At 42.3% G+C, this 13,674-nt stretch overlaps 1 protein-coding gene across 1 annotated transcript in view; it reads left to right on the forward strand.

The window, feature by feature from the left end:
* Positions 1–13,674, forward strand: part of TENM4 (teneurin transmembrane protein 4) — a gene marked incomplete at its 5' end in the record, with an annotated part of 81,733 nt that overhangs the window by 19,615 nt on the left and 48,444 nt on the right. Inside the window, one exon of the mRNA XM_008943546.1 lies at positions 5,331–5,563. Within this exon, the coding sequence (XP_008941794.1) occupies positions 5,331–5,563 (233 nt within the window). The remainder of the gene's footprint in view (positions 1–5,330; positions 5,564–13,674) is intronic.

Consider the following 13,674-nt stretch of genomic DNA (forward strand, 5'->3'; position numbering starts at 1 on the left):
TAGGAAGGAGGTGAGGAGCTCAAGATGAAATATCCCATCTGTGACTACATTAAGGGAGTCATCCGTGTGAGTTAGCAGCTGTTGTGTGTCGTTTGCCATAGTACTTCTTGTTAGGAAGCCCCTTCATTCCTCAGCCAAAAGGAAATGAGTGAGTGTAGTCTTAACTATAGCTCCAGTGCTTTTTGCTCCAGAAGGTCCTAAGCTTGACACAGCTGACAGGCAAGAGCTGCAAAGAGTGAGATCCACGGAGCTGAATCTTAGTGGTTTGGAAAAGCTGCAACCCATATGCAACAGCTGCCTTACTTCAGGGCAAAGGATTCCTCCCCACTACGTAGCCTGTGGTGCACCTGATCTCGAGAGGTTCTGGAGCAACCAGCTAATAGGCTTGGCTCTACAGCACAGCATAGGTAGCCAAGGTCTAACTCTGCAACAGCCGGATAGCTAAGCCAAAAAGCATCACCAAATTGTGATGCCTCCCAAGTTTACACCCATTTGTCATTCAGTAATAGATTAATAGGAACTTACTCCAGTATGTCTGTGTGTGGACCTGTCTTAGTGGGCTTATGCATAGCAATAATAGTTTGCAGTTAATTGTCATCATCTTTTCTCTGCAGGAACATGGAGGCTGGTGAGGCATTTCTGTGTTGCAAATAGAATTAGATAATGGTTTGACTTGATGGTTTTAAAGGTCCTTTCCAACCACAGCAGTTCTGTGAAATACACAAAAAGTGGCCACACTTAAATATATTCCTCCTTTCTTGTTTCCATTCATACCATAGAGAAACAAATCTACAATTAGTGGCAAACAGAGGTATCTTAGAAAACTGCCCTAGGATCTGTTCAAAAGTCCTTTGCAGTCCCTGGGTTGGTTTATGGCATTGCTGTGAAGTTTTATTATCCAGCCTGTGACACCAGAAGAGCTTTGGGCATCACAGAAACTGAAAATACTAAAAGGCCAAGTGTAAATTCAGCTCACTGCACTGTGTGGCCTCCTTATGTATTAATCTGTTGAATGTCACCCAGGGAAAAAAAGGCCAGTACCTAACACAACCTGTAATAAAATCCTCTGTTTGTGCGCTGCAGGGTGCTTAGCATGGAGCCGTGGAAACACAGCCCTGCTGATCAAAAAACACTTGGCTGCAGAATGTGGTAGTTCTTTAGACACCAGCAAATGCATGTGGCCAGCAAGGCTCAGAGGAGATGAGGGCAGCTAACACAGAACATTTTACAGAGGTGGTCTCATGTCCTCAGAGACATCAGATCCAAAGAAGCCCCATGGGGTTATTCAGATCAGCTCCTACAGGTAACTAACTTTGATGTTGTGGCTCCTCCTACCTTTTGACCACAATGGGAGCCAAAGCCATACTGTTACCATTAACAGAAGTTGGCCTTTAAAGGAGAATCACAGAATGGTTTGGGTTGGAAGGGACCTTAAAGATCTAGTTTCAACCTACCTGCCGTGGGAAGGGACATCGTCCACTAGACCAGGTTGCTTGGAGCCCTGTCCAACGAGGTCTTGAACACTTCCAGGGGTGGAGGTAGTAGCTGCCCTTGCATTTGAGAAACTAAGATGCCATTCATCTTCTAAGATGAATGCTTAAAATATCAGACAAGTCATTCTCCAAAAGATGTTCTTTCTCTCCAGTGCCTGTAAAGGAAGTTAAGGCAGCCAGTTCAGATGCAGACATCCACCTTGTAACCATCTGAAGCTGGGTGAGATGAATCCCCTGGTTTTGAGCAGAAGGCAACGACAAGGTGCAGTCTGCTCTGCTGAACTACTAAAGTAACCTGCTAAACCAGAGACCATCTCTCTTTTCTCATCTTTATTCCTTAAGGACTGGTTTCCCATTCTGGAGCAGGAGGTTCCTTCCTCTGACTCCTCCAACGCAGAGGTTCTGGGCCCAAGGGGACAATATCTACCTTTGCTTAAAGCCTGTGTATCTATTGTAGTACTACAGAAGCAACTTTCATGAGCAATGTCACCTCCATTTCACCTTGCCTTGTAGAACTTCTGCTTATGAATCTGTCCTCATTCCCAGTGACTACACCATGCTCACTAATACCCATTAACACATCTGTGCTTGGCTAGGGACTAGCCTTGCCCCGTCCCTGCAACTTTGTTTTTTGACTTCAAGGACTTAAAATAGCAATTCAGTGCTCAGAGCCTCTTCTAAAAAATCTTAATAGCAACAGAATGATCTCAATGGGAAATCAGATCTTCACCCACAGGCCTCTTCTAGTGGTGGCAGTGTCAATATGGGGGATAAATATTCTAAGACTACAAATACTGTAACTGATTAGATCTTCTGAATAGTAAAGAGTCCTGTCCTTTGTTCTGGTCCATTATCTAACTAAACAATGAGAGAGGATGAAAGAGAAAAAAAAAATCTGCTTTGCCCCAGGCAGATTTATTTCAGTTGTTGTTCAGTTCAGTCCAATTTGCCACTTGGATTTGCCTATTGTTTGTGGCTTTAAATAAAAAGCAAAGCCCCAGTGTTCCCAGCTCATGCATTATCACAGAGGAAAGGAAGCAGTTTGGGAACTTTTACATTGCTAATATATGTTTCTTTAGCATCTCTCATACTGAAGGATCTCAAAGTGTTAAACAAAATCTCTGGTGTATAATGCTGTGAGATCCCTACAAGGCAGAGCGTGACACCTCCCCAGTGCAGTGGTGAAATCTGGTGGCAGAGGCCAAGGGGAGTAAAGTCCAACCTGACCATTTTTAACATTTTCTATTTTACCTTCCCTGCTCCAAATCATCCCAGGTTAAATACTCCGTTGCCCAATCCAGGAGACCTTTCCACCTGGTGAAATCCAGACTCAAGTGACCTAAGATTTTAAGTGTCCCAAGGTTATTACCATCCCATGGGTAGTTCAAACAACAGAAGTTTCTACCTCTTCCAAAGCACATCTGCTAGTAAAGGGGTGTGTGTGCCTTTGTGGCACCCACCTATGCAGAGGATTAAATGTTTAACCAGTCAGAGCTAATGTTTTAATGACTATGAACTTTGAACTCACTCCTACTTTTTTGTGGCATCTATATTCAGGACCTCATTAATAAAACTGAACTTGGGTTACCAGCAGCTACTCAAAGCATTACTTTAATATGACAGTTTTTTACTTAGTAAATTTAGGTGGGAAGTACTTCTTCCAGCTTCTCTGCTGGATCAATGTTTTGCTTTTCCCTGGTTCTCTGATCCATGGTTAAAAGTAACCAATGTTTGTTTCAGTGTCCAACTATTAGAAAATAGTTTTAAGAACTATGTCTTCCACAGGAGGTTGTAATTAATAACAAAATGCACCAGATTGAAGCTATGAAATCCAAAAAGAAATTACAATGATAGTGCTGAGAGAGGGGGGCAGGAGTTGGAGTTCTCCTGCCATTTCTCTCCATCTTTGGAAAGTCATCTGCCTTTGCCCATCTGCAAATGGCCTGCTGTGAGACTCAGTGAAAGCTCTCCGTGCTTTCCAGGCAAAGATGCTGAAGAATTGCAAAGGGCCATTAAAAAGGTCCTCCTCTTGTCCACCTCTCATGCAAAACAGAGATGATGAACAGCTCAAAAGCTGACTGACATTCAGCCGGGCTTTGTTAGGACATTCAGTGGAAAATGCAAGGCCCTGATCAAAATGGATGATGGATTCCCACAGGGAACTTCTTCCACTGGGGTTGAAACCACTTGCTTAGTGTGAGTGACATGAAGGTAAATGAAATAATACCCTACCAGCCTGCTGTCATTGGAAAGGAATACAGATGGAGACTCAACTGTCAGGCTGGAGCTGTCTTGAAGGTCAGAGCATTTTATTTAGCAAGAATCAGTGTCATTTGTGGAGATGAAATCTGTTCAGACTTTAATAGGATAAATCACAAGGGATATTCCAGAATAAATCAGAAAGGAGCCTTTTTCTTCCCAAAGTATTAAGTAATTTGAATGAAGAACCAACTTACAGCTTTTTAAAGTAGAGAATAATTCAGTAGGTTTTATATGTCTGAAGAAGCATTAATTTTCCTACCATAAAGGTTGAAGGAGAGAGGAAATTTCTTATTATGAGGGACAGAATCAACTGTGACTGACACTCATGTTTCTAACCAGCTTCTCCTGGAACAATTCCACAAAGTGCAAAATTGTGGACTATGGCCTGTACGTTGATTATGAATTCCTGGGACCTGATGAGTTTGGACAGCTTGAAGGTGGTCTGGAGAAAAGTAGAAGCTTTTTTTCATACTTGTTCTAATTACTACTTAGCCTTTCTTAGAAGGAAGGAGACCTCTGTTCAGGCAGCAGTGTTACAAGTTTCATTTGTTGGTTTTGGGCTTAGAAGATATGTAGTACAATACAGCAGTAAACACTTGATTTTAATAAAAGTTGATAAGTTTAGTATCTATATTAAACAACAGATAGAATCATTGAAAGACCTTTCTTTTATATCGTGTCTAAACTGATCTGGATGGTTTTTCTGGCCAGTCTCACTGAATGCTTCCATAAAGTGGATGTTAGTTTATTCATTTCTTCAGTCTTGGGCTTATTTAGTGTTGTAGTCATGAAGCTAAAAATATTTGGTCTGCTCAACCCTTTTTCTCAGCCACTCCTCCTAGTTTTCAAGGAAGCACTGAGTGAATGAGGTTTGACAGGGGACTAATGTTCAGGTTCCTCAGCCCTCCTCTTAGTTTGTATTTAACTTAGGACAAAATGTGGCACTCCAAGGACCGTTTTAGTCCTCTTCTCACTGAGGTCCATCTGAATTCAGTGGCAGAACTTCTTCTAATCTCCCTGTGGGCAGGACAGGACACTGGAGTCTGTGCTGAAGTCAGCAAGAGCACCAGATAAGCCTTGATACAATGATCTTGAAGAGTCTATCTTCAAGTCCTTTATACCTGGGAGTCTGCCTTGGGGTTTTTGTACTGGATTCTTTGCTGGGAAGGCAGATATTTTTTTTTTTAATTTAATTTTTTTGCTCGATTTTCTGCCCTTGGCGTTCTATACTTTCCCTTCACTTTCTGACACTACACTAATACCAGTTTCAGGACTATGTCCATACTAAGGAAATTAAGCAAGCTCAAGCACTGTGACTCAACCTCTAGTAGTTCCTAAAGTGATTTTGGCTCAGGCCAGTGAGCCCTTTCCTTTGGTAGCTGCCTTCCATGCCAGTGGCTGGAGACAGGTCGAGCTGTAACACACCACGTACTGACGTTGTCCAGTACAGCACTGCTTCACTTTCCCAGTTTGTCTGCCCTGTGCGTTTTTATTCTCCCAAGTGCTTGCATTGCCTGTTGACTTACGGAAACAAATAATCCAAAAAAATAATAACATCCTACCCTTGTTTTTCAGCCACAGCCCAGCTCATAAGTATTACTTGACCACAGATCCTATCACCGGCTCCATCTACCTCTCCGACACCAACAGCCGACGTATCTATAAAATCAGGTCAACCACATCAGTGAAAGACATTGTGAAGAACTCAGAGGTCTTGGCGGGAACCGGGGACCAGTGCCTCCCGTTCGATGATACCCGCTGCGGAGATGGAGGCAAAGGCACTGACGCGACCCTTACAAACCCCAGGGGTGAGACTCCTTCTTCTCCACGGGCTTTCTTAAAGGGGTCTTTTCTGAAAGGGGCTTGTTTAGTCACGTTAGAGACTCTTCTCCTCTCCAGTTCAGAAAATGCCCTCAGATTTTCCAAGCCTTCTCCTTTCAACCCACAAACAGATCCTAAGGGCTTGTCTCTGGCAATAAATGAGTATGTCTCCCCCTCAGCCAATCCTGGTTCTTCTTATTGAGGTGGGTGGGAGGTGTGTCAAATCAGAGGGGGGTAGTGATGGGCACATGTCCAAAGGGCAGTAGAATAAATCCACCCATCCATTTTATACCCACTTAGCCACTGCTCCTCCTTACCAAATAACAGTGTTTCATCCTTCCCAATCCCGTTCTGTCCACTGAGACTTTCTTGGCATTAAAAAAATAAAAATTTCTATAAGCATTGTTGTACAACTAAAATAGCAACAAAACCAGCATGCAGCTCAGAGATACATCAATTGAGGTTTGCACATGGATGTTATATACCATGGCATCTAGCTTAAGTCTTATAGGGGGGTGGATACTAATTTTGATAAGGCAATATTCTAATTCAGCACAAATTCACATGATTCTTGATTAGCTAAATGTGATAAAAGCACAGTCAAATCAAAGTAAAAGCATCACACAGCCTTCATGACTGAGAACTAAATTGTTCAAAACAGGTTTAGCCCAACATATGCAGTCCTGTGTGCAGCCAAGACTTCAGTCTGGCAGTCTCAAGGTAACAAGCTCTGCATATGGTGGACGTCGCTCCTCCCAGCTGTCCGCAGCTCCTCGGAAAAAAGGCACAAGGAGGGTGTAGAGATGAGGTGGAAGATGCTGTTGGTATACACACCTTCTGCAGCATTTCTGAAGAGGGGCAAGAAGGAAGCCTGTGCAGGAAATGCTTTTAGAAATGTGGAATTTCTGCCTGTTGTCCATCTTCTTGCCCAGTTATTGCAAGGAGTTATTCATGGGTTCTTCGCTTTGTCGTCAGTGTGCTGCAGGTTTCCTTTTTCCATCTGTCTGCCAGTGGGAGCTCCTTCCTTCCTCACCATGGCATTTCCAAGCCTATCCCAACCTCTTTGTAAAGCTTCCCCTCAGTAAATGCTGGGGATCCATTAACAAATTATTTCACAAAGAGCAGGCAAGGTGAAGACAGCTTAACTGTTGTTTCTCTTCTGGGCTAGACTTCTCAGGAAGTTATTTTTCTTGATACTATTATCATTATTATTATTATTAACTATATATGTTATCATTATGTTATTATCATTACTGTTACTGAATTCAAGAAACCCAAACTGATTTAGTGTCCATTTGTGTCAACTCTAGTTGTGAGGGGTTTTTTGTTGTTGTTAACATGTAGGCTAGTTGTTTCCTGGCAGGATGCAGAAAAATATACCATTTTTTTTGCCAAAAAGCACTGAAAGCTAAACTGCTATCCTTGTAATATTCAAAAGGCCCAGCGTGGTTTACAAGCACTTCAGACTCCTGTGATGTGACCATTATACTGGGATAAATTCTTGCCAGAAGCACAGATACAGAAAGGGAACAGCTACCTGTGGTCAGGTTGCATTGCAGAAATTGTCTCAGTGAAGTGAGTGGAAACAAAATTAACTGAGTTGGGCAAAAAGATTCAAACAGTCCAGCAGATGAGTCAGGATATCAGGGAATCCAGAATTCTATAATCAAATTTTCTACACCACTTAGATGTTCAACCAGAGGGGGAAAAAAAAAAAAAAAAAAAAAAACACCCACCAGCAATGAAACACCCTACAACTCTTGTTGGACCTCCATTCTCCCTTGTGGAAGATAAGAGGAATATTATTCATTTCCTTACATGGGTGGATGTTGCAAAGTTTAGATGAATTACATTTCCACTTTGCTGTGGAATCAGAGCTCTGAAGTTCAAAGCTTTCAGCACTGAAATCCTTGTTGGCAGTTCAGGCTTTCCCTGTTCTTCCACCTCACTCATATAACAGCAACATGCCTGCATTCATTCTTCACAGCTCTGAAATTTCACAAAATAGAAGTAAATCAAGAGTGAAAGAGAAAATGACACGATGCAAAATGGCAACAAGTGAATAATATTCCAGAAAACCCACACTACCAATGGAAATTTTGGAAACAGTGTTCCCTGATCTGGTTCTAGATTGAGATTGCAAAGTCTGCTGAGACAATAGCTTTGGCAGGTGTGACTCACTTCCAATTCACCTTGATAAATAATTAACAGTGAAAACTCACATTGCCAGTGTAATGTCAGCATTGTTTATACTTTCACAACTGTTCATCCAAGCAGAAAAACCCAGGAAATGCTCTTCCTTTGTGTTTATGATTATATTTCATAGTAGTTCAAAATAAAGTGATTTATTGTACAAGTAACCAGGAGTCCCTCAGGTTACCCTCTGCTTCCTTGTCTTGCAGGAGATTAAACACTTATAAGTGAATGGTCAGAAGAAATTAGAAAATGATTCTGTAGCTATAGAGATATCAGCTGTCCAGGGAAGGACTTGGAAAGTTCAGTTCCTCAAAATCACCAAGACTTCATGAGACTCTACTTCTTAGTGCTAAAGCTTTTTTTTTTACTGAAGAGAATTGCTTCATGCAAAGTAGGATATGTGTATTTTAAGGACATCTGTGCACTTGTTCAAAAACTGAAAAGAAACAAAGTCTTGTGTCCACTTTCATGATGTTTTAATTAGCTGATATTTGCAGTGTGCTGGAAAATACAGAGGGAGTATGCTGCTGCCAGATGAAAACCAGCAGTTCATAAAGACTGGAGAATTGGTCGTGAGGTGTCAACAGACTTTTGCATCTACCTTTAGCCTCTTGGACCAGTCAAGCATTTGGGCTGAGTAGATTTTTTGTCTCTCTTCTCAGTGGAAAGAAACTGGTACCCTGAAGGTGGTTCATTCTGTGCCAGTGCATGTGTCTAAGGTAGGATGAACCATGTTTTGGAAGTGCTGATCTCCTCCTGGAGTTGATAGCCTGAAGAATGAGATCCCCACCCCAGCAAACACTGTTCTGAATGGTTCTACACTTTCTGAGAAGCAGCCTTGTCCTGACAGTTTTCATCACTTCTTCCAGTTCCCACCTCACCTCACATGAGTTCAGAGTGGATAATTTCATAGAATTATAGAACCACATGGTGGTTTGGGTTAGAAGGAACCTTCAAAGATCATCTAGTCCAACCTCCCTGCTATGGGCAGGGACATCTTCAACTCGATCAGGCTCCTCGAAGCCCTGTCCAGCCTGACCTTGAACACTTCCAGTGATAGGGGAGCCACAACTTCTCTGGGCAACGTGTTCCAGTGTCCCACCACCCTTGTCACTATTTTTTTTTTCCTTATCTAAATCTACCCTCTTTCAGTTCAAAACCATTATCCTTTCTCCTGTGAATACATTTCTCTGAAGTACCTTCTTGTTTCTCTCCACTGGTGGAGAGAGAACTCCCTTTAGATGATCAGCTTACACAAGATATTAAGAGGGATAAGATTCCCCCCAGGAATTCCACTCTTCCCCTGTCTTTGGCTTCTCTGACAGAGGTAGACCATAAAACTACAGAACAGGTAGATCAACAGATGAAATAGTGGTGGCAGATTTTGGTCAGGGTATTTATCATAGCTATTAGGAACCAGTCTGATACTTCCAGTTCGTTTGTCACAGAGCACAGCAAAGCTTTCAGATGCTAATGGATTTCAATATATCCTTGCAAATTAAAGTGTTACCACTTTCTAATTATCATCTGCTAATAATGATCCTCTTCTACAAGCAATCTAAAGAAAAATTAAAACTCCAGCTTGTCAGAGCATTTGTTTTCATCTGAGTACTCACCAGTGGTTCTCCTCGGGAAAACGTTGTGGCAGAGAAGCTACTGAGGAGCCTGCAATTAAAAGAGATTGCAGTGACAAGTCTGACACAATAGGAAGAAGGTTTCAGAAGGGTTGTGGAGGAGGAGGGGCATCTCCTTCATTTAGCACCACAAAAGCAATGCAAAATGAAGCAATTAATTTGGGGACAGATTGCTGCCTTCACCATGGCCTGCTGAAGGTGTAAACAAAAATCTCAGTTGTTCAGTAAATGTTTGGGAGTTCGACAGAATTAAAAGAAGAAACTCAAGTTGCCCACAATCTGTTATCATTTTTATTGTCAAATAATTATGTCAGGGTCATTTCAGGGAAGACCAGAGGCTGACTGAATAAAATATTTTGTCTCTTCACTGTGGCTGGAAAGACACATAGGGAAAGGGGCAATGATGGCGTGGGCTTTCCCTGCTAATATTCTAGATTCAAGTCATTGACATTCAGGGCACTTTCTGAAGAGGTTGCACCTGGACCTGTGCTTAGATGCCACCATCAATTTGTCTAGAATCCTCACTGAACACTTACTTTTTTCCTTCCAGACATCCTCTGTTAATAATGTCCACATTTTTTTAGCCACAGCATGGAAAAGTGTGGTACTTTTGAGGCCAAATCTTGGTGTTCTCTCTCTGTGCCTTTCCTAATCCATTCCTGTCTTCTATCTCTCTCCTTGACCACTGCTGAGCCTAAAGCTGAGCTTGGTAGAAAACTTTTCACAGGAGTTCCAAAATCTTTTTCCTGTGAGCTCTTTTGCAGCTTGTCATTGCATATGGGTAGTTAGGCTTACTCCTTCCCCTGTGAATTCCTCCCTACTTATTGACATTGATTTTCATCTGCTATTTTATCACTCACTTTTTCAGCATCCAGCCAGACAAGAAAGGTCCAAATTCAGACTCCTTTAGCACCTATTTTTTTTTTTTAAAAGAGTTTTTTTCCCCTGCTTTGTTTTTTTTTTTTCCCCATAAGTTACATGTGCAATTCAATCCTTTTAGCAGTTCGTCTTCTAGAACAAACCCACTATGTCCCAGTAGCTATTTGCAGCATGATGTTGTGCTGTCACCTCCCCACGCTACAAGGTCCTGACATTTCAAGCAGATGTCATCACAACTTTTTATCAGCACAGCTCGCTGGTGTGATGCATGTGGTGCTACAAGCCCTCATTTCTTATGGGATCTCTGACCATCCAAAAGGAGCCAGCATGATTTAATAACATATGTATTTCATATCTCAGAGCTTAAAGTTTGAATCTGCTACCTGGGTAGTGGCAGCAGATGTTTTCTCTCAGTAACTGTGAGATTGAACTTCGAGCTGTGTGCTGAAAATCTTTAATTCCATTATGTTTCTATGGAAACATGAGAGGAGCCTTCTGCCAAAGCAAGCCAAGGCCTTTGGCTTTACATGTGTAACGTGACTTACCCATTTCCATGTCCATTTGCAGGAGCGAGCTCCCAGCACTGGAGCTGTGCCCTTCCCAGAAAGGAAACACAGAAAGGTCCAATCTAACCTTTGCAATCTGCTGCAAAGAAGCTGTGAGATACTTCTTTCTCTCTGTGCAGAAGTCATCCATCTGAAGACACTTGTCTGTAGGAGAGCAGGGCTCCTTTCCATAATAAGATTTGATTCCAAGACAATCAGCTGAAGTCAGGAAGGAGTTGAAGCTGTTGCCATGTGAGGAGTATGTGCAAGTGGGAATTCAGGGGTCTGACAGACTGCAAACTCTGATACCCTGCAGAATATCCTAGTTAATGCAAGGCAGTTGAGATTGCTTAGCCTCTGTGAAAGAGGGAGAAGCAGAGAAGTGCTCTGTGATAAGAAAACTCACACGTGGCATTGGCCTGGAGCAGGATGAGAAGTGGTAACTTCGCTATCCCACTTCAACTTACTCGGGTGTGCAAGGTCTTTGTCTAAGCTGGAATGCAAAATAAAGTTGTGCTTTATCAGCTGATCAGAGCTGTCTCGAAAGCCAAAGTACGTGGAGGTTGTTATTAGTGTAACTGGTTAATCAGAGCAGCCATCAGCCCTCAGCCCTGAACACCGTGAGCACTGGCAGCCTACACCCTGATAAGTCCAATCCAATGCATATGGAACTAGCTCAGAGAGAAAATTCTGCCTCATTTAAAATCGCATTATCCAGCCCGCCACCCTTCACTGGCTTTTGGCCTGTCACACAGACGAATGGACAGGAGCCCTGAAACATACTCATTGTGAACCCAGGAACGGGTAAGAGCCTCTTGTGTCTGACAAAAGCCTGTTAAGATCAACTAAATCTTCCCTCATGCTTCTGAAATAGCACATCTACCATATGGCTTAAAGAGCTAGGTTGTATTCCTGGGTGTCAAGCAAACACCAATAAATGGTAAAGAATTTGCCATTCAGTAGGCAAAATAATTAGAGGTGCAGTAACCTTCAGCAGCAGGCGCCAGTGAACAAGTGACATGTGCCAGTATCCTGGATGACTCGTTGAACAGGACACCAACTAGGACACAATGCTGACAGATCTCACAGCAGGTAGAGACAACTTCCCAGAAGCCATGGATGTCAGTGAGGTATTGATGCTTATACTACCAGATCCCTCTGAAAGCCTTTGACAAAGTCCTAAGATACAACTGATGTGTTTATAGTGAATAGCAAGAAAAAATGGCCACCACTGCTGTGGCTTCTGTAGCATTCAGAAGTGCAACAGGTACCTCCAGCTCCTCTTGGAGGTTCTTGTTTTGTGGTCCTGCAAGGATCAGTCCTATCTTGGCATGAATTAAACACAGGTATTGGAATGTAGGACTAGTAGCAATCTTTTGGGTCATTTAGTCCTGTCATCCATTATCTCAGCAACCCTGTCATATAATCCTTTCCAAAATTAATGAACTTCATCTTAAAAGCAGCAAGTAATTTCTTCCTCACTGCCCTAGAGGCTATTCTGAAACCGCACTGCTCTGATGGTCAAATACCCAATTCAGGTCAAAAGGATGCCCTTCAGACAAGGAGATGCTGCAAAGAACTGAGGAAAATGCTATTTTCAATTCCCAGAAAAAAATACTCAGCTCCCATTCAACCCAGGGATCGGAAACATCAGTTCCATGACTCCTAATTGGCTTTGGATCAACAGATTGCAGCCCTGTCTGAATCCCTTCCTTTGCTCCAAACGAAGCTCAACGGAGAAGTTGGTTCTTTCTCTCACACAATGACTTAGTCCCGAGGTTTTCTTGCTGATTACTTCCAGGTTAGATGATCTTCTCTGGGTTTCTGTATGACCAAACAGGATAAGTTCTTCCGTGTATCCCCCACCTCTGTGGCCTCCAGCCCATGCAATAGTTATCGTGCTGGCTGAAGGCCATGATTTGAAATGCCAGAGCAATCAGGGGATTAGTCCCAGCTACATGAAAGCCTAAAATTTTTGATCTGTGAACTGCTGCATCTGTACTTCACAGCATAGCTCACAGTGGATGCAGACTGAGGGTAAATGTTTCAAAAAAGGGGATTTGGCTGCAAAACAACATTTTGGAGAAACACAAGATCTGATCACTTTTCAGAAACAGTCTCAAAGCTTTCTATCAGAAACAGATTTTCCATCATTTTTGTCACTACGATGACAGCCAAAAAAAACGTGATAGTAAGGATTCATCTCACCAACTTTATCTGTCTACAATATAAATGTTTCTTTGGGGGATACTTGCTCTGTAGTCTCATAGTCAACGGGGAGGAAAAGGTAATTCTAGAAGTATTCATGTCACCCCTTATGGATATCTGCATTAGGGTGATAGGAGCTGCACTCTGGAAGTAGGTGTTTCTGCCCACTGATCAGAAAACCTCCAGCTACTTGCTTGGGTACAAAATGCAGATTTCTGCTCTTTGCCAAGTGATAGCTACCCAGCTAGCAAAAGAAATTGAATGGCAAGGTCCTAATATCCATATATTCCAAGCAGAATTTCCACTTTCATAGGAAAGGGTGTTACAGGCTTCTACATTCTTTTATTGTTCTTTTACATTTTTTTAGTGTCTTTAAGACACTCAAATATTATACTGAGCAGTATTCTGCTGCCGTGGGGTAGATGAGATGGATGATGCTATTAGTACCTGCGGAGTTCTTTTTAATTTATACCAGCATAAAAAAAAAGAGGTGAATGGGGCCCTTCTTTTTCCTGCCTTAGTCATGGACTTTCTCTGTGACCTTGTGAAAACTGCTTTATCTGTTATTTTCCCAATATGTAAAGTTGGGACAATCACACTCACAGACTGCTATGAGGTCTAATTAGTAAGGGTAAA

The sequence above is a fragment of the Merops nubicus genome, unplaced genomic scaffold, assembly GCF_000691845.1.
Source record: "Merops nubicus isolate BGI_N331 unplaced genomic scaffold, ASM69184v1 scaffold387, whole genome shotgun sequence".
NCBI lineage: Eukaryota > Metazoa > Chordata > Aves > Coraciiformes > Meropidae > Merops > Merops nubicus.